At 47.6% G+C, this 25,527-nt stretch overlaps 1 protein-coding gene across 1 annotated transcript in view; it reads left to right on the top strand.

Annotated features, from left to right (window-relative positions):
• Nucleotides 1-16,486, top strand: part of Plxna4 (plexin A4) — a 454,568-nt gene extending 438,082 nt beyond the window's left edge. Inside the window, exons 30-32 of the mRNA XM_041675360.1 lie at nt 1,860-2,072; nt 7,064-7,214; nt 9,498-16,486. Coding sequence (XP_041531294.1) covers nt 1,860-2,072; nt 7,064-7,214; nt 9,498-9,593 — 460 coding nt within the window. The 3' untranslated portion in view covers nt 9,594-16,486. The remainder of the gene's footprint in view (nt 1-1,859; nt 2,073-7,063; nt 7,215-9,497) is intronic.
• The last annotated feature ends 9,041 nt before the right edge of the window (nt 16,487-25,527 follow it).

Below are 25,527 nucleotides of genomic sequence, written 5' to 3'. Positions count from 1 at the left end.
GCCCCAGCCCTACGTGGCACTCATTGTAAAGACTTAATAAATTCTTATTGATTGATTGGCATCTGTGAATGTCAGGTCATCCTTTATATACAGTGTTTGTTGTTTGTATTATACAGACTGGCTGCTGCCAGGTAGAATAAGAGCAAAAAAAAAAAAAAAACATTGTATCCGATGCCTTGAAATAATGTAATTCAAAGATGTTAAGTTCTAAGAGGCAAGCCAAACACGACCGGGCATTCTAACTATCACCAACCGTGAGCACAGCCACCAAAACAACAATAAAACATCAGGAAAAGAGGTGGGAGGCAAAGAGGTGGGAGTAAAGAGAAAGAAGAAAGCCATGCCTGCACTGTCCCCTCCTTACTGGCAGCTCAGCTGGCTGGTGGGAGCTGCAGAGCTAGAACGGGCAGGGAGAGCACAGCTCAAAGAGGCATTGGGAAGTCCTTCCTCCTCCAGGCCTTCTGTCTAGCAAATGCAGGGACTGCAGAATCAGGACACATTGCATAATTTTCTCCTCTTTGTCTCTGTATGTGGATTCCCTACTTGCAGCCCATCCAAGGAATACACCTATGCAGTGTTTTAAAATAACTCAAACGTGGGCCTGGGGATGTTTGAGCCCTGAGTTTGCTCTTCAACACTACCTAAAGCTGTGTGTTGTGGTGCACACATAGAAGAGGCAAAAGGATCCTCAGATGCATGATAAATTTAAGGACAGCCTGGGTTACACGAGAGTCTATCTCAAAAGAATGGGGGGATGGGGAACTGGGAAGATGGTTTGGTTGGTAAAGTGCTTGGCATGCATGCATGAGGACCTGAGTTCAGTCCTCAGCACCCATAGAAGATTATGATGGTATCCACTTGTAAGTTAGCAAAGCAATAGGGTTTCCGAGGATTTCTGGCCAGCCAACCTAGCCTAGTCAGTGAGCCCCAGGTCAATAAGAGACCCTGTCTCAAAAGAGCAAACTAAAAATACAAGGCTATAGGGTGACCTCTAGCCTCCACATGTACAAACACACAGATAGATCCCCCTTCTTCCAACAAAAACACACAGCAGCACCAGCAACAATGAAGAACAAACTTATCAAGTGTCCCCTATGAAAAGGCTCTCTGCGTGGGCTGCTCTGAGTAAATTTGGCACCTAGCTCAGTCCAACATCCTCTGCTCTCGATATGAAGTGCTATTTGTGTGCCTTTGACTGTATGTGTCTTCCCTACAAACCTGAAATTCAGGATTCCTCAGTGATGGGATGTGTCTCAGTCATTGTATTCCCTGTTGCTATCCTAGTTCTTGGAAGGCAATAGGTACTGACTGGAAGACAGGAGGGGAGGGATGGGACACTATGGATTAGATAAGGGGTTGGTGCTATGTGGCAGCCTGGTGGTTTAAAAAAATCATTTGATTACATCCACCCTTAGAGCCAGTTCCTTTACCAGGCAGGAAGTAGCCTGTGGCACTAGAGAGGAAGCAAGGGGGTGACTTCTGCCAAATCATCAGTTGCAAAACCTAGATTCCTAATGAAATGGTCCCAACACCAGGAAGACAAGAATAAAGAACCAAATTCTGCTTTAATGCATTTACTTGGGTAACTCCTACACCAAAAGGAAGGTGCAGAATTCTACATCACAACTGGGTATCACGGCCCCTCAAGTTTCTCCAGTGGTCCATCTCTAGATGACACCCTGACCTTATTGATTTCCTGTATGCTGAATAGACCCACATCCTTCCTGTCCCCTGTCCCATGGCAGCCACAGACGGGTCCTGCGCTCTATGAAATCTAACTGTTCCTTCTTGGAAGGCTCCACCAAGGTACACCCCCCTACCCCATCAGCCCTGACCAGCTGCTTCTTCCCTCCACACAGCCTGCCCCTGCGGTTTTGGGTGAACATGATCAAGAACCCTCAGTTCGTGTTCGACATCCATAAGAACAGCATCACGGATGCCTGTCTGTCTGTGGTGGCCCAGACCTTCATGGACTCCTGCTCCACTTCAGAGCACCGGCTGGGCAAGGACTCCCCGTCCAACAAACTGCTGTATGCCAAGGATATCCCCAGCTACAAGAACTGGGTGGAGAGGTGAGTGTTAGTCCATGGAAACCTGAGGGTGCCTGGCTGGAGCAGGTCCTGGGTCAGAGAGTCCTCCGGCAAGCAGGGCAAAGCTTCCAGACTAGTCGCTGTCACAGCTGGTCCTGCAGCTGAAACACCCACAACTCATAGCCTCCACATTGAAGCAAGCACTAGAAACCATGGCAGAGCTTTCTGTGTGACCCACGTCTTTATATGGAACAGCATGGATCTTAGTGACTGAAGTGTCTCTTTGGCCCAGAAGGAGATGTGATTCCTGATCTTCCCTCCCTAACCAATACACACAGACACACAGACACACACACACACACACACACACACACACACACACACACACTAATGCATACATCCACACATATATTACACACACATGCTTAGCATATATACCCTGCATGTCTACAGACCATATACACATGCATTCACAGTATTGCAGGAATGCACAGGCACCATGAACACATCTGTGTATATATATGTACATGTATATACATGAAATCACCAGTGGATACATATACATACCTCCATGCCATCCATGTCCATTTACATACATACCGTACATATAGTACACACACATGCATTCATGGCATACTTCTTCCCAGTCGTCCTTCCACCATCCTTTCTCCAGCCTTCCACCCCACTTCTGCCTCTGCACACCTCCTAATGGTAATGGTGCTGACCTCCCGCAGTCTGTGCACCTTTCCTCTCCCCATTGGGGTTCTGCTTGTGGTTAAATTTGGGCAGAGAGGAAAGCCTCTTGCTTTCTTCAGAATTGTTGACTGCTGCACTGACCTCACTGAGCAAACCCAACGTGCAGACTCCTGAAGCTGGCATATGATTGGCTATCATTTCTATTGTATTTCCAGTAACCGTGAACTCTACTTTTATTTGACTTGGCTTTTCTTTGTTTTGCCGTTGTTTGTTTGAAGATGATTGTTTTATTTATTATACAAAGGAATGGGCTTTATCATGACATCTTCTGCATGAATATCCTGCCCTCTGCCTACATGTACTCCATTACCCTCTGATCTCCTGATTTTCTTAGATTTTAACTGGGAGAACATCAAGGGTGTCCCTATCAACATGAGCCCCGCTAATTTATCCTCTGTAGATTTTGTCTGTAGAAGCGAAGTAGAGAAGAGCTGCTGTTGGCCCACTAGGGACTGCACCATGGTGTGCCATGCATTAAATGCCATCTATGACATGCACCATAGCATCAAGAAAGCAACAAATTTCAAATATGTAAATACACCAAATGGATTCTGTGCCATCCAGCTATCAGTCAAGGCTCATCAAGATCCCTGGCTTTTGTTACAGATGAAATTAACATTGACCCTGGTAGCAGCACTGAGGGCAGGCTGGGCAGCTGGTTTTTCATGCTTACGTCCACCAAGCTGACAGTGGTACCTCCATGGGCTCCACTCTGGGTGTACTGGGAACATGGGAAAGGTTGCACCTGACCCTTTCAGCTTGTGATTCCCACATCAGAGTGTCTGGCAGGCTCCACAAGCTGAAGTTGAGGGGGTAAAGGAGCAAGGCCTTTATTCTGCTGGGTCTGGAGACATCACTCATCCACATCGGTCATTCACAGAGGCCCCTGAAAGCCACAGTTTGAGGTCATCACAGCCCGAGGCTCAAGATGGCTTTCATGTCTGCACTCCTGCCCTCTTACCATTACTCTCAGGTGACGATTCCTTCCAGATTCTTTCAACCCATCCCATCCAGATTCATGCACATGGAAGTATCCAGCTCCCTGAGCTATGATGTGGGGCCCCAGGGGCTGGCATCCCGCCTAAGTTGGGCAAATCCCAGCAAGGAGAGAGAACTGAGACCAGGGTGGGACCCAGCCTCTCCTTGTGAGAGCAAATGGCAGTCAGCCTTCCAGGTTGCCAGGGCTGGCCAGCTCTTGTATAGGAAAGCGGGTCTAGCAGATGTTCGGTAACTCTCTGAAGAGGGGGCTCATTTGTAGGTAGAAATCCTGTAAGTTCAAGGGGGCGGGGGTCAAGGCTGACCTTTCTGTTCTTCGCATGCAGTCAGCAGATGAGAGCTCTTGTTTGAAGTTCATTGTCAGGGTTTTATTGCATTCTTAACAATCAATAAAGCATCTCAGCTGAGGTCCCAGCATGAAGGCCAGCTTGGCAGGAGTGGGAAGGAAGCAATTGTATACATGGCAGAGAAGATTCCATGCAGGGTCATGGTCAGGCTTGAAGGGGGGGCAGGTTGGCTAGCTGTGGGCTGGACAGTGCTCTGGAGCAGGTGGAAATATTTGTTAAGCCCTGCAGAGAGGGTGGGACCACTTAGCAGCAGGCAGCCTGGGACTGAGAACGAGGTAGAAAGCCAGTGACTTGAGTAGCCTGTAGCCACTTGCCTCCACCCATCTAGAACTTTCTAAAGATAAGGCCATGTAGTTGATCCACCTGGGGGCTAGCGGAGGACCACAGACATGCCCTGGTTCAGTTCATTCTCCTCAAGGAAAGAGGAGTGTGATATGAGACCACCTTGGGGGGCTGGGGGGAGACCACACGACACAGCTAATGTCACATCAGGGAGAGCAGGGAGAGGGACTGCAAGATCCATGCCAGTCAGCCAGAATGTCACCCATCACCTTCAGATGAGAAGGTTCCAGTCCACTCTTATTTTTCCAACTTTCTCCATCCTCTCTCATCTCATCACCTGCCCCCTCCCCCATGAATTCTTCCTAAATATTCTTTTCGGAGAAATATATTACTCAAGCACCCTGCAGGAGGCAAACTGTTGCTAGGGAGAGATGTTGAGCATCTTCTGTTTCTGGCCTGGAAAAGGTCCTCTCACTATGTAGACAGTGATCTCTAGCCTAGGCTGCTAAGCTCATCAGGGACCACGAAGGCAGCAGTAGGGGCCTGTACCGTTTCTAAGTAGCATGGCACCTTCACACGCAGGTAACAAGGAACAGCAGGGGCCTTCACTTCTGTTGACAGTTACGTCCTCTCTGTGGGAACCTGAGTTTTCCATCCTACTCAGAGACTCTGGTTTTTTAAGGATGACAGAGTAGAATTGTCTGGACAAAAGCTTTGGGCACAGCCACGGTCCATGAGCTGCTGGAAGTGAGAGAAAATACTGTTCATGCTTCTCAGGAAAAGGATCGCAAAGATAACATTCCATGGGCAAACCTATCTTGCTTGGTAGTTATGGCATCCATGAGGGCACAGTGGCGCAAATCTCCTTGGCAATGACAAGGTCGGGACCCATCAGTGAAACCTATGTTCTTCTGCTATAAAATGGAAGGTTGGCATTTATTAGATCCAGATATAGTTTTATTCGTGGCCATGAGTGGCGACACCTCCTGGACCTTTACTGCCTGGAATGTCACTAACTCACCCGAACCTTCTGCATTGGAGCACTGATACAGAGCTTTAGTGTGAAGACTACCTTGGAAAAATAGTTGTCTTCTGGGGTAAAAGGAACCAAAATGAAGTAGGTCAAGGATGGGAGGACTATGGGCTTCTGGGGACCAGAAAGGAATGGGAGAGAGCATTGTGAAGGGCAGGAAGAAGTCCAGATGAACCAAGGACAGCATATCTTCTTATGTCCCCAAGCTGCTTCCTGAAAAAAACTCATCATTCAGCCTGTGTCTTACTCTTGCCTAGGCTGAAGGTAAAGGACCAATACCTCCTTGCCAGTCACAGCAGGATCCACTCAACAGGCAGTGGGCACTGTGTCTGCTTCAGGGAATGGGTTTCTGAGGCCACAGGTGTTTCCCTCTGATCCATCCCCTTCCCTGGCCAGAGACCAGATGTCTTCTCCTCACCTCTTCTTCCCCGAAGACACAACAGCAATCCCAGAAGACTGTAGCCCAAGGCAAACAGTCATCTCAGCCCTTGCCTTCCCAGGAAGATGTTGGTCACAAATTGAGCTGTCATTTATTGTAGCCTGGAGCTGATGGCTGGAGGAGCCAAGACCATTTCTGACAGCCTGTCGTCTAAGTACGGGGCACTGCTGGAGACAGACAGAAGTCAGGGAAATGGCATGGGAATAAGGCAGGAGCACCCTGTCAGAACAGAAAGAGATATAAGCTGAGAAAGACACGGAGCAGGGCCGGTGTGGGGGTCACCTTGTGAAGGAAGCCTTTGAGGCCTCATCACGGACACAAGTGCTCATAACAACTTAAAGGAGTTTCCCTCCTTAAATACCACATTGGCACCCCACCTGTCTTACCTAGTCCCTTCCCTGGACTCTCTTCTCCCTCCCCCTATTCTAGTTCCTCCTGCTGCTGGCTTCAGCCCTGCAGCCCAGGGACTTGGTGTGACCTGGGCCAGCAACTGCAATGCCTCTTGACTTGCAAGTGACACCCTGTCTTCGCAGTTGCCTCCTCTCTTTTTCCTGCTACCAACAACCCCAAAGCACATTGTAGAGGATGAAAAAGTGGCCATGTTAGGGGCGCAGAGACCTCTCCTTTCCTCATTAGGAAACTACGCAGCTCTCCTCCGGCGGGGGACTCGGAGGTCTGGTGCATAAAATGTCAAATTGCAGAAATTAAAAATGTAAATGCTGGCTTCTAATTAACCAGTTGACAGCAGTGCACAGCTGCAAGTGACAGTGACTGATTGCCTTCTGCCAGCCTCTCTCTCCCAGCAACCTCCGCCCCCCTCCTCTCTCCCCTAACCCCCAGAGAGCACAGGCCATCAGGGAAGAGCAACTGTTCAGAGGAACTCTCCATCCCTGCTGGGGAGGCACAAGGCAAGCTGGAGCTCTGTGCCAGGAGCAGGGAACAGAGGAGATGCTCTGGGCAGAAGCCCTCTGACTCTTGGTTCTTCTCTAATCCTCCATGTCCTTCCCTCTGTGCCCCCTATGTCAGAGCTGCAGAGCGCTCTCTCTGGCTGTGACACTGAAGCCAAGATGGGACGCTGTTCCGCTCCGCGGGTCGTCACAGAATCTCACCGCTTGGAGCTCCCGTGTCTCCTCAGATGCTCTATAGATTCCAGTTCCTCTCTGTCTCCCACCCCTCACAGGTATTACTCAGACATCGGGAAGATGCCAGCGATCAGTGACCAGGACATGAACGCGTACCTGGCCGAGCAGTCGCGAATGCACATGAACGAATTCAACACGATGAGCGCCCTCTCCGAGATCTTCTCTTACGTGGGCAAATACAGTGAAGAGGTAAGCTTTGCCCTGCCCTGCCAGGGCCTGGAGAGGCAGAGATGTGGGCGTGTCTGAATGCTTCATGTACAAAAACAGCTCCACGGTTGCCCCCCCTGATACCTCTATTAGGGAAATTCTACCAGCCAGACCTAGGACAGTATTGTGGGACGGAAATGGGCACTGAGAATGATCCAATCCTTTTATCTGCACCAACTCCTATTCTCGGATATAGAAATTTCTTTTATTCCTCTCTACCCCTTGCCCTGGGACCGAATCCAAGGCCTCCCACACGCTAGGCAAGAGTTCTACCACTTTTTGAGATAGTCTCCAGAAATTGGCCAGGCTAATCTTGAGTTCATTTGGCACCCCCAGGCCTCAGCCTGACCTTGAACTTGTCTCCTGCCTCAGTCTTCCAGACTTTCTAGGAATACAGCGTGCCCCACCAGCCCTAGCTTATTCTTTCTCCATTATTGCCTTTAAATTCTTTTCATTTTCCTCTCTGATCTAATTCTCTTTGAGCAAGGATTTCATCACCTTTATTGATGACATAGTATATTATGGCATCCCGTGGAGTCGAACAGACCAGAGCAGAATAGAAACAGAATGGAATAGGATGGAGTCCAATGGAAGAGGCTGGAACAGAAGAATAGGGTGGAATAGATGGGCAGAATAGAAAAGAATGGAAACGAATGAGCATGAACAAAACCAGAATAGGATAGGGGTGGAAAGCATGTATTTTTCATTGTTGTACCTGGGTAACGGCCACTAAAGATTCTGCCTTCATTCCGGTTAACATAAAAGCACTATGGGAGTTGTTTAGCCGTGCAGACACAGACTTATGTGGTTTGGGATCTAGAGTCCCTGCCTCCAAGCACACAATAGCAGTCTTCTTGGAGCAGAAAGTAATACTAAGAGCTGAAGCCAGTGCCCAGGCTCTCTTATTCCTTACAGCCTTGCCACCCAGAGAAGCTTAAGAACCCTGTTACCAGACCCCAGCAGGTCCAGAGCCCAGTGTCCTACAGGCCATGAACAACATATTGTATGGCCCTAATGTTAACAGAAAGTGGTGGTGAGTCTCCTAGGGGAGGGACTGCTACCACCAGTCTCCAGACCAGTTATGGTCCAGGGCAAAGTGTTCCTGTTTGGGGCAGTCAAGCTCATAAGGCTGTGTCTCCTGCTTTGTCTTGAAAAGAGCCATCCCTTCCCCTACCAGAACACTTGTCTACTTTTAGTATTATAGCAGTACAGGACAAGTCCTGGCCATCTCAGTAGGCAACTCTAGCCTTATGTCCCCAATTAAATATGCATTAATTAGTCATAACATACGAAGCCCACAGAGCCTCCAGGCTGCCTTGGCCACCCTTCTTTGTTCTCCAACCCTCATCCCTGCCCTTCAGACCAGAGAACATCCCATCCTGCTTGTCTGGTGCCCCATGTCGAGCAGGCATTGTGCCTAGGGTGCTCATGTGTGTGACCTGGCCTTAACCACTGAACCCAAGCAAAGCAGAGGTGGACTCCAGAGAAGCAAGCATGATCCATCAGAAAGATCATGTTTCACCTCAGGTCACCATGCTGGCAACGGGCAGAGCCATGACTCAATCTGGCTTGTCTTGAGTCTCTGGGAAATCCCAGAACCTTTCCACAAACACCACCATCACCCATCATTGTCCTCTATCAATCACCTGGCTACAGAAACAGGTTTGGGTGACCTTAGCCACTATGCACCAATTATAGTCTAGGGATGGAAAGCGTGTTCAACTTACAACCTCGCTCCTTTAGGGATATTTGGCTTTTAACAGGCAAAATTAAGCCAACTGGCTTTCTAAATGTGGATATTTGGGCTCCAAGGAGCTGCTGAGGAAGCTCTTCCTCATATTGGAAGGAAAGGTAGGACTTGCTAATATCAGAAAAGCACACTCTGGCCCCCAGCACCCCACTTGTGCACTGTCTATGGAACACCCCCCCCCCAGATGCCATTGAGACTGTAGGTGCCAGTGGCTTCTCTGTATAGGCGTCCTCAGCAAAGCTTCTCCTCCTGCCGGCTGTCTCTCACAGACAATGGGACGCACACATTATCAGACATGAGGGAGGATGTTTTGGCGTCCTGTGCTGCTGGTGACACGGGTGCCCATATGCCTCCCACCTCCCCTACCCGTGTCTCTCAGGCTGCTAGCTTACATAGCACTGGCAGTAGCAGCAGGTACACTGATGCCCTGGCAACATCCATGCTATCGTTGTGTACCCTAGAAACACGGATACACATGCCCAGACTAGTAATCTTCCATTTTGATCTTTCCACAGATCCTTGGACCCCTGGACCATGATGATCAGTGCGGGAAGCAGAAACTGGCTTACAAACTAGAACAAGTCATAACCCTCATGAGCTTAGACAGCTGAGAACTGTCCTTCCAGGGCCATCCTGGAGGGAGGGACACACCAAGCCGTGCCTCGGTCTAGATACCATCTTTACCAAGTACAAGTTCCGACAGGCATCAACAGCAGCAACCCCCCCAAGTGCAAGTTCCGACAGGCATCAACAGCAGCAACCCCCCCAGCAGCGCCGTCTCTCCTTTCGTTTCTCTCCCTCTTCTGTCTCTCCCTCTTTCCGGAGTCCCACCTCTTTTAGTTGCTCTGCCAGTGTGATTGGATCACGTCACTGATCCCTCAGTCAGTCCAGGGATGGCCAGGCCCATGGTGAGAGACCAGACCAGAAGATATCAAAGAAGCTCTCCCTCCCGGCTGCTCCTGGCCCCGTGCATCAGCAGCAGGGCTCAGATAAGGATGAGGAGCTGAGGGCGGAGAACTTTCCTATGCTGCTACTTCACCTTCTGCGTTGAGAATCCCCATTGTGGTCCAAAACCTGGCTTCGGGAAGCAACTGTGAGCTCAGTATTATCTGAAGTAGGAGGCATCACTCGGATCTCCCTGTCCACACACTCAACAAGAGGCCAGGCAGTGGCCTGGGTGCTTTGTAACTGTGGGGAAAAGGCCTTGCCTCCTACAGATGTTGGAGTAGGGACCAGTGGAAGTTTAAGGATGCTCTCTCAGGGGCCACTGCCTACTTGTTTGGTGTCCAGCAGCCTTCCATCCCCTTCCAATATCCTTGGAGGCCTTCCAAGTATCCATCCTGACCTTTCTCCCCTTCCTGTGAAAAGTCAGACAGGGGAAAGCTAACAGTCACATTCCACTATGGAGATGCTCCTACGTCACCTAATCTGGTTCCTAATAGCAGAAATGTAACATGGAGAGAGAGAAGAGGAAAGAGAGTATCATCTATGCCAGAAGCAACATTTATTGTTCTCTATTCACCTCCAAGTACAAATGCATCCTGACAGTCGTCAGGGGTCCATTGCCAGAGCCTCATGTGTTGTCTAGAGAAGGCATCTCCATGCTCCTTTGTCACCATCGTCTCAGCTCACCGTGAAATGCAGAGTGCATCTAGGAGATTCTACCTCCGGCCGTCTCCAAGGCTCCATCCCCGCTGTCATTGAGAATGCCAGAGAAGGCCAGGGCAGACAGCCCAGCCCCTGTCCCCACTGCAGAATCTGGTGCCATTGCTATGCAGATGACTTTGTCACTGGACGGTCCAGACCTCTGTGGGAATTGTCTCATCAACATCTCAGCTGTCTCTTCAGTGGCTCGTCTTCCTCATCTCTTCTGACGTCATCGCTGGAGGAAACATACTTAAGCACAGCCTCTCCAAGACAAAGCAAGATGCCAGCCAGCCAGCCTCAGACACCAGCTTGTGCTTGGAAGGGACTGGAGAGCCAAGTGAGGGACCTGGTTGGATACAGAGAAAAGTGCATGCCACAAACCATGGCCTTGGCATTTATCTTTCCATTGTATTTTTCCATCTATGGATATGCCATTTTGTGTTAGCCAGTCAGGCAAACGTATGCTCAGAAATGTAACACGTGGTTATGACAAGAGGTGGTCTCCTAGTGGGTCCCCTAGTGGGTCTTGGGGACCTACAATCTTGAAGGGATCTTAGATAGTGAATGTTCCAGTCTCTATCATAAGCACGAATCCCTTTTGGCAGCTCGGGCTTATCCACCACTCACGGAGAAAAGAGAGGCATTGGAGAAGGGGCTGTTAATAGCGTTCTACATTCTTGCCTTCCTTCATGCTCCATGCTTAATGTTGTTTCTTCCATCACACAAAAGAAGTCTCACATGGAGAAGGAGCTATATCATGTCAAACCAAGTCCATGTGATATCCTGCAAACTTTAAGGACATGAGCCCCTTTGTGTATGAGAAAGCAAGGTTAAGGGAGGCGCTTAAAATTCTGCAGGAAGCATGGGAAGGCTTTTTTGTCCCATGTTGGAGGATGCTGAGATGGTCTCCTTCTCTGTCCCCTGGCTCATCTGTCCACCACTCAGTGTCAATATAACACTGAGTGTTAATGTCTGTGGCAAGAGCATTTTTCTGTCTATAGGAAATCAGGATGTCACCTGCCTGTCAAAGGGTGAACTTTGGCAACCCAGAGCAGGAGGCACCGTGTGGTTTTGCTGTGGACAAAATGGCAAAGACACACCAATGTAGCAAACAGGAAGAGAGGTCCAGGGAAAGGTGCATTGGAAGTGGGGAAGGGTGATGAAAAGAAAAAACAAAAACAAACAAACAAACAAACCCACCAGAGGTTTTGGCAAATCAAGTGCCAGGAGGAAACATGTAGAATTCTATCGCTGATTGTTGTTCTTCCTCCATGAAGCCAAGGGACCTGGCAGGCTTTGGGGTGCATGTGGGAGCAGGCTGAAGGAATTTTTTTTTGCACATATGAAAGGTTGGGGAGGACAGAGACATGAATATATTTAAGACAGGTTTGCCGGATGGAAGCTTTGTGTGTGTGAGTAGGTGCATGGGTGAGTGGGCTTTGATTTTTAAGTTTTGCACAGTTCGAGAAAAATGAGCAAGCAGCAAAAAGAGACTGTTACCATGGCTTTGCTGATGCTTTTTTTTTTCTGTATGATTTTACTGTTGTTATTATTATTTTGTCGGTACAGAATTTTTTCCTTGCTTTTGTTAACAAGCAAAACTTCAAACGCCTCAGAGACATACACTTATCAGGAAGAAAGAGGCGCGGACAGCCTCGCCTGTATTTCCTGGGTCACCTCATTTCTCTTGAGGGGGGCATTTTTCGGCAGATTATTTTACTTTAATTGGCAATGTGGGTTCTTCCTGGCACTTCATAGGCATTCCCTGTGGCCTGCTTGAGGACTCAGAAGTCAAGCCAATCTTACCTGTAAAAATCTTTCCTTTTGCTGTTTGCTTGTTTGTTTTCCATTTGTTTTTATTGCAAGTGTGATACATTTAAAACCAAGGCTAGGCAACATTGTCCGAAATCCATCAAATCCTCCCAGATATTCCTTCCCAACACCCCCTTGGGATTCTCTAGTTGCTTTTAGGCAGAGAAACTAGGACATGTGACAGAGTGGTACCTAGCCTTCTGCCCAGAGTTCACTTGTGGGGTATTGCAGACCTGCTGAAGGTGGAACCTGTATTTATCTCTTGGAGTTTGTTCAGAGGGTAGGTGTGAGGGAACAGGTATTCTCTCTCACCTCCGATTCACCTCACTTTTGCATCCTCCTGCTTCTGACCCCACTGATCAAAATGGTACTGATCACACATCCCGAATGACTGACCAGGTGAGGATTTGAATCTTGAAGGGAGAAGACTAGCAGGGCATAGGAGAAACCTGGGAAGCGTATCTGCAGGCTGGTTACTTCTCTGTGGCATTTGTCTCTCTAGGTGTGGGCGTGGTCTGGTCATGTCTTCATCCTTCCCTGTAAGGAGACACCGTAATGTTTCTTAGTGCCATGAAGTTGTTAGCTTTTGTGTCAGTAACTTCCTCAGGAAAATACTTTCTTGCCTTCTTCTTTCAACACAGTTTTTAACTTGGGGACAGAGAATAAACACAAAACACCCCTACCCTAAACCAAGGTACTTTGCAACCCTGTGCAACATGGCATGACCAGAGCCAGCCCCTGGAGCCTCCATATTGGGAGTCCACAGCCTTGGAGTGAGCTCAGGATGGGTGCCTGAGTGGGGACACATCTGGAAAGAGAAATGCTTTTAATGAATCCCACAGCTCAAGGCAGTGTATCCAGGATGATTTGAAAGATGCAGGAGTTGCTAACAGACAGAGTCTTTCTGTGCTTGCAGGTTCAGGTCCTGCTTAAACTGGCTTCATGTTGATATAATAATGCCCAGCATATCCAGCACCCTAACATTCCATTCTGGAGCTCCATGGTGCTCATGTACCACCCCATACCGATCCACCCACCCCAGTGTACATGTCTGACTCTTGAGTGTGCCCTACTCTGGCAGCTAGCTTCCTCCCTGTTCTTCCCTGTTCCCTCCCTCAGGCCAAGCACTAATTATGATACAGGAGTTATTCAGTTTATGAGGAGTGAGTGCTGCCCCACCCTAGCTTTGGCTGCTTCCCCTGACTCATAGGGTGTCCTCTCCTCTCCTCAATGCCCTGCAGGTCCTCCACTAGAGGAGCCACAAGCAATGGCATCCCAAATGATCTCTAAGATGCAAGGCTCTGCCACACTTTCTGGGACCCTGGGTGTTGCTACTGTAGTCCATCCTGGCCTAAGCACCTCTCATTTTGACATAAATAGGAGAACCTCCTTTCTGTCTTCAACCCTAGCACTCTCTGCCTTTGGCTTCACCAGACAGCAAGCAAATGCTTCATCTCGAGAAAGCCCAGTGCTCCTGTAATCAGGAATAAATTGCCCCCCTCTTCTCACAGAGAGCCCCAGAAACCAGGAGATGACTGACATTGAGAGGTACCAGCAGGTGGGGGAGACTCAGAGGTACTCAGCTTATGTCCCTTCCAAGGGCAGCACTGAGTGACAGTTCCAGCAAGCTCCTAAAGGAGGCTTGGTGTTCAGGGGCATTTCTGTGAATGAACCAAGGTGACCCTGTCCAGGTAGCTAGCTGTCCCGGCTCTTCTCTGGCTTTTCCTCCATGTTCCTCACCCACATCTAGGGCCTCCACACATCCTTTCAGGACAGGGGGACCCTGACTTCATAGCCCTTACCTTTGGAAAATAAAAGATATGGGATATTTGATTGGGGCTTTGTAGTTCATTAGTTTTTTTGGTTTGTTTGTTTTTTTTTTTTTGCCACTTATCTTAAGAACTTGAAAGTAATGAGGAAGCCTGGATGTGGATATTAAATGACTAAGAGGAAGAGTTAAGCAGAATATTAAATTTTTCCAGTGACTTCTAAGCAGATGAGGCGATCTTAAAGGTGAGCGTGAGAACTGCCCCTTCATTAGTAAAGAAAAGTGTTCAGAGATTCCTCCATGTGAGCTGTGAACATGCCAGGAGAAGCATCCTCGTGGCTGCTAATACCCTCACGCTTCCCCTGCCCTTTTGATAGACAGAGCCCACTCCGGATTCACCCCAGGGCATTCTGCATGGAACCAGCTCAAGCTTCATTCTTATAAGTGGGTGGTTGGGCTACCATTCCAGACGATGGTAAAGGGCCAAATCCCCAAAGAGGCTGGGATCTTGTAATCTTCTCCTGGTGCTCTGAGGGGGGGGTGGTCACACCATTCCTCCCATTTAGGAAGCAATCACTGCAGGAAATGTTTTCAATATTAGGAGAGACTTTCTGTTTTACTGCAAATCATTGCTCTTCAATAATATTGCTTTTTATTAGATGGAGCATCCAAGTTTAAAAAAAATATTTAAGTCTTTCGGTTGTAAAGGCAGAACGTCTTCATTGGCGTCCTGTTGGAATCCCTTGAGTAGACTGATGGCTAACAGGGCTGAGCAGAACAAGCAGTTCCCGAGGAGTGAGGAGAACGTCCTGTTCTAGCTCCTAGAAGAGATGGCAAGGGCTCTAAGCGGTGGGGTCTTTGCTTAGGGAGTCTCACGTCCCTCCTCTCTCTTTTCTCCTCCCTTTTCCTGGGCTCCTATCTAGTCCTGGCTTTCTGGGCTGTCTCTGGAATTGATGAATCCTTTATATTGTTTCTTGGCTTCCTTTAAACTGCACTGAAGCTCAGTTTTGGGGGACCCATGTTCTCCCTCCCCAATAACACAAAAGCAAGTGGACAGTCATTCAGCAAGTTTCTGCCTCTTTGCCCATTTCTTTTGTTGGTATCTTTAAACTTAAGACTCAAGCACATGTTGGAAGGGCTCCCTTATGAGTGTAGAGTTCAAAACAGCAGAGGGTACAGTTCAACAGCACCCCCAAAGACACTCTGAAGCAGAGAACACTTCAGCAAGCAGAACTGAGGAAGGTTCCTGTGCAGAGATCAGTTCCATTGGAGCAAGAGGCGAAGATGGGCTATGTGTCCTCATCTGTCTTCCCGTTCCTTCCCTGGCATCTTGTCAGCTTGAGGACTTAGGAAACCTTCTGTCCTTTAAAATGAAAAGCTAGTTTACCTCAAAGAATCTTGTTTCCATTTGGAAACCAATGACATGGCTTGAGAATGGATGATCCTCCCCACATCCCTCCTGGCCTGGACCTGGTGTCCTTCGGGCATGTGATCCTAGCTTAGTCCTGGGTTGGCTGCCCTGAGAAGGAACCAGGTTCCCAGGCCTAAACTGGGAAGGAAAGACTGGATGCAGCCTTCCTCCCCCACTTAGCCCACAGGAAACAGCCTCTTCCAGCAGGGTCCTGTGGAGTTACCATAGCAACCGGCAACTCCAGGTATCACAAAAGACAATGACTCCAAGAACTAAGATGTGGGAGAGAGCAGGGGTTCTGGCCTGGTCAGGGTACCCAGAATTAAGCCCCAGATGCTAGGAGGGCAAAGAAGGAGGAGAAATAGAAATGGACGCACTATTGGGTTAAGCACCTCAGGGGCCGAGCGAGTTTGAACGAGAGGCCACTGAAAGCGGCGGGACAGATCATTTCTGTTCTCATCACTTGCCCCTTTCCGGCGTGCCCCACTTCTGTTCCAAAACGCTCACCTTGAATACTGACCCTTCGAAAGAAGAAAGCAAAATGTATCTTTAGACAACAGTGTTACCCTGAGCCTCAAGGGCAGGTGGATGGGGTCTCTGAAAAAAAAAAAAAGGGTCTTCTGGTTTCGATTTTTAAAGAAGAGTATCCTAGTAAGATTTAAAAAAAAATTTAAAAAAGTTTTTAAAAGAAAACCTATGCTATTTAAATTGGAGCCCAGTTGTAACTTGGTAAAGGCAAGCTTCTGTACCTTTGTTATAATTAATTGTATACCTGTGTATGTAAATATAAGGCATTCCTATTTTGCAGTTCAGAACAAAAAAAAACTATTTGTAATATAGAATAAAGTTTATTAAAAAATAATAAAAATGCAGTTTGAGATTTGGAGTCTTTATGTGACTATGTGGGTAAGGTGGACCACAAGTAAGCAGTGCCCTCCTACATAATGGCACACGGCATCTCCTCTCTCCACTCATCTGAGAGTAGTCCTGCTACTTAAGACTTAGTTCTCACTTAAGGCAGCTGTCGGGGGTTTCCTCTGCATGTTTGAGAGAGTAAGTTCATGTCCATGATGTTGACAATGCTTTGCCAGGGACCTCAATCCCCGAATCCATCTCCTCACGGCCTTCAGCCCTCACTCTGACCGCCAGAATCACTTTGCAAAAGGAACCGAGCTTGGCTATTCTGCTCTTACTCTTCCTGGCAAGCTGCTCTCCAGTCTCTCCAGATGTAAGGCAGGGCCCCTGCTGGCCAGTGGAGACTTACTCACTGGGAAGATGGCCTCAGCCATAGTAAGTGGTGAGGCCATCTGGCCTTAGAAAGGGGCTGGGAGGAAGCAGCCACGGGCGTGCCTATGGCTTGACATCTTTGCCTTTCACCTCCAGGGAGTTGTACTGGAACACCACAGAACTACTGAAAAAGAAGATGAATGAGATTGGGAGGCAGCAACTCCTAGCAGACACAGACAGCCAGGACAAGCAAGTGACACAGACAGACCTCAGCAGTGACTTTGTGAGCAGAGGGAGACATGTCTGTGGCCTCCAGTCCTGGGAGTCGGTTGCTCAGACTCAGCCAGGAAAGTAGCTAGTGTCAGGGAGGATGTTCTCTTAGTAAGCAAAGAGGCTGTGTAGGAGCATCTAGATTGAGATGCTCCACTCCAGCCTAGCCCCGCCACATCCCTGGCGGCAGATTTTACCAGTATAATCTCAAGTTTCACCAGACCCCACCACCATGACCTTGAGCAGCCAGACACTTCATGGTACCTTTGCTTCTTTATTCACAAAGTGAGGATTGTTCTAATTTTGCCATGAAGCCCGGAAAGGCTTTTTAGTTGGGTTTGGATAACTGATTGAAAAGAGATCGGATGGTCTGCAAAAGGCCACACAAACACGCATGGTTTTATTAGTCATGAAAACAGCCCTGAACAAGCACAAGTGGGTCAATCCTAGAGCCCCAGGGACATGTAGAGTGGCTGCCTTAGGCCCCCACTGGAAAACAAAATAAAACAACAAAACAGTAAATACCTCACACCTTGTGAGCAAATACTATCATTAAACTGGGACTCTTAAAGGCGGTAGCCGCCCCTCAGTTGAATTTACCCCGGCTTAGCTCGGTGACTCACTCAAGGAGATGCTCAGTCAACTGTGGATGAATTGAAGGAGGGAGAAAGCTGTCGAAGTACACAAAAGTAATCAGCAACGGAACTGGTCACTAAGCTGTCTTCCCACCATTAACACAGGGGTCATCATTTTCCACAATGGACCACACATCTCATAAATACTTTACCTTTAGGATGAGAACCTCAGCTGGGTGTTGTCTTTTACAGGTAGAGAACAGGTATTGTAATCAAATTATCAGAGTTGCTCCTGGCCTAGCAGAGGGAATGGAGGCCTGGGAGGGTCCTTTTAGCACCTTGCACCTCCTCTAAACCCACCTGGCTTCTGTTCGAGTGAAACGCCTTCCTTGAACATAGAGGCAGAAACTGTAGGGCTGCTGAGAGAACCCACTAGAACTAAGGACACACGTGTGATTTTGGAGTCCTTCCTAGAGACAACTGCAAGTTTATGTATCTGTTCCATAGTTTCCACCTTCCCTCTCTGGGGGAAAAATACAATGTCCCATGCCGATAAAGTGCATCTGGCCCACAACTTGCTTCCAGAGAGCTGAATGGGATAAGCACCTGCAGCGCTCTAGGGAGCAGCCTGCCCCATCTACCTGGACAGAGAGTCACCAAGTGATCCTGGTAGATATCCAGATTGAGTTCAAACTAAATCTTTGCTTCTCCGTGTCACTAGAATGTGCGAGTTCTTGCTCCTGAGGCAAAATAAAGCCCATCCAACTGCTGCTGGGAATAAGATTTTCTCTGAGCAAAGCAACCGATGAAATTAGCACTTTGGCCTACAGAGAACAGAGAATGATTCTTTTGGTCAAGATTTTAGATTTTAGGATGTGAAAACTAGATTTTAGCATTCTCTTGCATCTCTTTTGGGTTTCTCTCTCTCCCTTCCTCCTTTCCTTCCTTCTCTCTCCCTTCCCCTCTTTCCTCTCTCCTCTCCTCTCCTCCCTACCCACTTCTTTCTTTGACAGGCTCTCACTACTTTGTTCAGGCTAGCCTCAAGCTCATTACCTTACTGCCTGTGCCTCCCAAGGGCTGAGATTTCCAGTACTTGGCCTACGTCTATTAAAAATCTAACATTGACTATTTGCTTATGAGATGAGTCCATTTTTTTAATGTTCCTAATTTTCCTGAACTGGGCCTGGAACAGAGACAGACTGAAAGGAGAACACGAAGAGAATGAAGGAGTGGCGGGAGACAACTGGCCAGGGAGACGTGGGGTTTATCAGGCAAGGATGAATGCAGCCAGGGTTCCAAAAATAACCTAGGTTTCTGGGCATTTTGATCCTGATCCTCAATTGGAAGTGGGGAAGCAGATGGCTTGTCTCACTCAGGGACAGAGACCTTACTGTGCCTTCTTATTCAAGCGCTTCAGGAGCCATGGTGTAATTGTCACGTCCAAGAATCTCACCAAGCACAAATGGTCACTCAAATGGCACAGAAATAATATTAAGAAACCCCAGTCACAAGATACATGTCTCTTAAAAGTAAAGACCTCAAGTTTTGGGGGAACATGCAGTTTGCCAAAAGGCACAAGAGCGAGCTTAAGAAGATACAGGCAAACAATGCCAAGGTCAAGAGTACCAAAGACATTAAGCCCTCACTTCATCAAACTCAAGGAAGTAGAGCCCAAGGTCCAAAAGGGTGGCGACCACATGCTCCACCACCTCACCCACTCTAAGCCTATGAACCAAGTTCATGCTCACATGGCCACAGATCACTGTACTGTCCAAAGACAGAGGCCCAGGCATACTTCTCTGGGTCAGACCAAGATGCCATTGGAGGCTCCCAAAGGTGTCCAGGCCTCCGGGAAGGTCACAGAAAAGGCTGGACACATGGATGAGTGTGACGATGTGACTCCCTGCCTTCAGCGGCCTTCTGAAGGTGGTTAGTATCCTGAAACTGAATGCATCTCAACACAGTAGTTGCCTCTCCTGGCTCTTGCTGAAAGAGTGACACCTAAAGAGATGCTGCCTGCTTCTAGGAAAGGCCTGATGGTCTTCCTAAGACACCAGGGAGGCTGATGGTCCTCCTAAGACACCAGGGAGGCTGACCATCCTCCTAAGACACCAGGGAGGCTGACCGTCCTCCTAGGACACCAGGGAGGCTGACCATCCTCCTAAGACACCAGGGAGGCTGATGGTCCTCCTAAGACACCAGGGAGGCTGATGGTCCTCCTAAGACACCAGGGAGGCTGATGGTCCTCCTAAGACACCAGGGAGGCTGATGGTCCTCCTAAGACACCAGGGAGGCTGATCGTCCTCCTAAGACACCAGGGAGGCTGATGGTCCTCCTAAGACACCAGGGAGGCTGATCGTCCTCCTAAGACACCAGGGAGGCTGATGGTCCTCCTAAGACACCAGGGAGGCTGATCGTCCTCCTAAGACACCAGGGAGGCTGATGGTCCTCCTAAGACACCAGGGAGGCTGATCGTCCTCCTAAGACACCAGGGAGGCAGAATGCATCCTTATTCCCCGACTCTTCCTGGGCATGTGCTGATAAGGATCTTCCCACCCATTCCTTGTAGGAGCCATGGTCTGGGCTGCACTCTAATCATTCCCATTATACAACCCCAAACTCTGCTAGGTCACGAGGGAGGTGCACTCAGCCCTTGCACTAGGAATATATTTTCCAGCCTAGGGCACACCCTGTTTCCTCAAGCCAAATAACCTCAGATATCCCCGAGTGGGCGGTCCTCTGACTGCTGCACTGTGCTTTTCATTCCTTCCCCCACTTCAGTTTGTCTTCTGAGCTTTGAATTCCCACGAGCAATACAAACTTAACTTGTCACCCCTGCTACCACAAAAGCTACATTTGCAGCCCACCCATGCATGGACTACCACCTCTAGGCTTTGTCCCATGTTTATACAAATAGGTAGGTAGATAGATAGATAGATAGATAGATAGATAGATAGATAGATAGTCTTGAATAAAGACTACAACTAGGGCCTGGCTCAAATATACCCTGGACTGACTAGATCTTTCTAGAAAAAGTCCCTAACAACCTGTAACCCTGATTGTTTTGTCTTTCAAGATGAGAACAAGGGCTTCTTTCTCATAGGATTGTCGCAAAGTGAGGTAATGATTAGAGTACTTAACACAGGCCCTGATACCTTGTAACTTCGTGGCAGGTGGCAGCTTCTTTTACTCTGGAGAACACACTCCTGAAGAAGAACCTTGCAGGCCCGCCCTCCAGCCCCAGTTCACGGGGCAGCACTTGGCACATAGTAGTTGCCCTGAAAACATGCTTTAAAAGAACAGATAAAATTAAGCAGCAGTAAAAATTTCCAGCAGTATAATCTTGATCTTGCAATCTAAGAATATGTCAGCTTCCCAGAGGACTTTGGAAATGATAACTTAAGATTACAAGTACCAGAGTTCCCAAACTAGCACCAGATACAAGGGCTTGTGAGCAGGTGGTCCCGAGGAAGGGAAACAGAGAAAGACAAACCCATTCGAAGTGCCCCCCTAGTGCCCCCCTAGTGCCCCCCTACTACAGGCAGCAGGAAACCACTCCCCCGGATCTGTAAACATTGTAGAATGCCCCTTGGGGTGACTCTCATTCCTAACTGCCTAAAGACTGCCCGGTGGCTATTTATTCATTACTACCTATAAGTGAGCATGTTGGAATGGCTAAGTGGCTTCCCCAGGGACTTCATCAATTGGAGCTAAAGGACGGAAGGGAGATACAGCTTCCTTAAAGCAGATGTTGCCAAACTACAGATGAATGACAGCGGGTTGGTGTGGGGACAGCTGGGGTAGAAAGGTAGGTCGATGGGCTGTGAGGTGGGACACAGGGTGTCTGCAACACGAAATATAATCCTTTAAACCCCTTACCTGAATCTATAGAAGCAATGTTAGAGTCACTTAAACAATATTTTCCGGTAAGAGTCCCCAAATTTCTTCTACCTTTCCATTTTTCCACCGCTCCTTTTGTTCCCAATTCTTTATTGGTTCTTTAAAAACTTAGTGTAATAGAATTTAGTCATATTCATCCTCCTTCTGCAACTCACCCCCCCCCCTTCCCAACCCTCCCAACCTTGTGTCCTCCTTTATTGACCCCAGCAAGTTCAGCTTGTGCTGCCATGTCTTAGATGTCTGGCCATCCACTGACATGTGGCTGAACCACAGGCAGGATACCTTTAAAGAAATTCTCCATTCTCCCAGCAACTATCAGCTGCCAACAGTTCCTTAGGTACAGGAGGAACTCCGTGCGTAACCTTCCCTCTCCACGTTGGAATTATATCTGGCTTCAAGCTTTGTGTCTTTTTTCATTATTTCTATCTCCACCTACAGCCATTGTTTTTTTTTCCCTTCATTTCCATAATGAGAATTTCATACCTACACTCCCTCCAACTCTTCCAGACCGTCCTCCATAGACGCCCTAACTTCATATCCTCTTCCTTTTCTTACAACCCACTCAGTCTATAGAGCCATCCACTGAAGCATGGACCACAGACCTGAAGAAAACCAACTTTCCCTCCCCGACAACCATCAACTAACGGCCAATAGCTCTCATTCCACCTCACCTCATCTCACGAGCCCCTCCCATCCATCCTGGAGTGCTGGCTGTGTTGAACTTGCACAGGTAGCCACGGCTGCCGGGAGTTCATGAGTGCAGTGGTCCTGAAAGGTCAAGAAGATGCTCTTTTGAGCACTGCTCTCCCATCTCTGGCTATTACTATTTTCTTTCCACTCCCTTACATTACACTCCCTGAGCATTTGGGGGAGGGAATGGTGTCCATGTACCATTTGGAGTCGGTTATTCTCTGTTCTTTGACTGGTTGTGGTTCTCTGTGTTAACCACCACCCATTGCAGCTTCTCTGATGAGGGCTGAGGGCTGCAGTACTCTGTAAGAATGAGTATTTAGAAAGCAGTATTGATGTTGAGTCTATTTAGCAAAGTAACAGTAGTAAATTCTTCCCCAAAATGCATGATCTCTCTAACCATGGGTTCTGGCCAGGTTTACAGTACCAGGTCTGAGTTCTTGCCTGTGGAGCACATTTGTGCGACTAATTCACCAGTAGGCAGCACATCTTGACTAGCATTCTGATCGTAAGACCACTGACCACAATTATTTCCAAGCAGCCCTCTAGTTCTATACTCAAGAGTTAACATTATAGGTTATATGTTAACCCCCACCCAGAGGATGGCCAGGACCCCCAGGAAACACACAACCATACACTCCGATTCCCCAGAGGATGGCCAGGACCCCAGGAGATCTACAGCCATAGATTCCAATCACATAGTATTTGGTCTTGGGATTAAGCTGTGCTGGTACAAGCTTGCATTTCTAATACTTGGGAGACTGAGACAGAATGATTACCACAAATTCAAGAGTAGTTTGGATCATCTAGAGTTCAAGTCTAACCTAGGCTATATAATAAAATGTAAGCAAAGACTGCTCATTCATTTCCTGGCTTCCCAGATCTGAATAATCACACAGAAACTCTATTAACTCCAACACTGTTTGGTCAATGGTTCATGCATATTTCTAGCTAGCTCTTACACGTTAAATTAATCCATTTATATTAATCTGTGCATTGTCACAAGGCTGTGGCATACTGGAAAGGTTCTGGCGATGTCTTTCTCCTTCAGCAGCTACATGGTGTCTTCCTGACTCCTTCTACTCCATATATCTCTCTGTTTGGATTTCCCGCCTGGCTTTATTCTGCCCTGCCATAGACTAAAGAAGCTTCTTTATTAACCAATGGTAATAAAATATATTCAGGGCATAAAGAAGGGAATCCCACATCAGTGAAACTTTGTCTCAAAGTGAAAACAAAACAAGCAAGCAAAAATTAGTAAGGTCCCAAATGCATGAAAAGATCTCATATCTTTTATCAGTTGTTCACCAAAAGTACAATGTTGAATACATCAGCTTGTATTTCTAGCTTTCTACAATCTACATTCATTATTCATTAGTAATGTAACCTTCTCATCCTGGAGTGTTGCTGTAGTACACCACACATCTCCACCTGTTTTGCTTGGGTGGATCCAGGGCCAAAGGAAATCAAGGTTACATTATTGCCTGTAGCACTACCAAGCTCCCTTGGTCTGTCAGGATCCTGACTGATACTGTAACAGTGGCCTCTATCAGCCACAACTGGTTGCTGTAAGGGTCCTGGCTGGACAAGCAATCTCCCTCTTTGATGTACTTTCTTGCAAGGAAGAAATGCATGCAGCATACTACTGGAAGATAATTGCCCATCCCTAGGACAAGATTAACCTTTTACTATTGTGCCTTTGTACCTTCTATTATTCATACCTTCTGTGAACTATTGCTCAGATTAAACAAAGGAACAAACAACAACAAAAACTTTCCAGGGATTTACACACACTGGATTTATATTACGGTGAAATTTTCCTAGGAATTCTAGTTTAACATAAACTTGTCATATTTTCTTTCAAATGGCCCAGACAGACCCCATGTTATGCTTTTAATTTATTCCATACCTTCCTATTTATTTTTTACACTACAGGAGCCTGCCTTACATGCCAGTCTAAATTATTCACACCTACCAGAGCCTCTTCCACCTCATAAAGATCACATCTCACCATGGGGCTCCGCTAACATCCCACACCAGCCCTGATGTTCTGCTGGATTAACTTTCCTCTTAACTCACCTATGAACTCAATCTTACCTGGTCTCAAGGACTGGGCATCAAATACCACATCTCTCATGTCCCATTCCCTCAGTAATGCCTCTCCTTCCTCTATTGTCCTCTAGCCCCTAATATTCATGGGGACTTCAACCAGATGTCCCTGATGACTCGTGGGAAGCAATCCACTTGAGACTTGTTTTCCTTGTATCATCTCAGATCGTGAAGGCTTTTTTTTTTTTCTCAAGGAAGAATGAGTTCTTCTGTTACCGAGTTTCTCCACTTTCACGGCTCCCATATGCCCTCATTTCTCAAACCTTCACAAGCAGGAATGTGAGCACTCTTTTACTCTTTAATGTCTTTCCCAGTTCAGGCATTTCAGAGGCAAATTACTTCCACAGTCTTCTGTACTGAGCCATTAGTGAGGTTCCCATCTCCATGCCAAATTGTGGATTTCTCCCTGGGTGAAGACTCTTTCCTATAACTTCTACATCACTCTCTCACACATCATTGTCCTGTTCTTTCCATGGTTCCAACTCTTTGGATCTTAGGAAGGGAGCTGGAGCATGGACCAAATCAGCACCCTCTTTCCCTTTCACGTCACCAGGAAAGAGATGACAAACCAGCACATCTCATCTTCCCCCTTTGCCTCTTTCCTGGCCAAATCCAAGGCTAATGGAGAGGATGAGAGTTGTGTGACCTTTTCCCTTGTAACTCCCCCATCACGAGGAGATTCTTTCTAAGAAGATGGCTCATTTTCAGCTGTATATCAAATCACTCACAGTAGGAGTCTTGCATTGCCGCATAGCTTCTTTGCCAAAATGTCCCCTGTGTGTTACTTTTAAGGATTATAATATATCTTCTACTCCATCAGTCATTTGGGGGCACCCCAATGATAGTCCCCATGTAGTAAAAGGATTACAGAAACTAAGAATCATTCCGGGGATGCATCACATTCAATAGTGCAATCTCAGTTGCACATCTCACAAATGAGTATTCCTACAAGACTCATCTTTGGTTCTGTCAGCCTCTGTCCAGGCATCAATTATTCTGTGACTTTTCCTAGGAAGTCTTCCTAAGAGAGAGAGAGACAGAGACAGAGACAGAGAGAGAGAGACTAGAGAGAGAGAATATGACAGAGCAAACAAATAATTCTCTCCAAATCCAGTCTGCTGAACAAATGAATTCAT

Source organism: Microtus oregoni, unplaced genomic scaffold, assembly GCF_018167655.1.
Source record: "Microtus oregoni isolate MIOR12 unplaced genomic scaffold, Mior012 000026F_ref0000081, whole genome shotgun sequence".
Classification (NCBI taxonomy): Eukaryota; Metazoa; Chordata; class Mammalia; order Rodentia; family Cricetidae; genus Microtus; species Microtus oregoni.
Note: the sequence above shows the minus strand (reverse complement) of the source record. Positions and strands in the feature narration are given on the sequence as shown.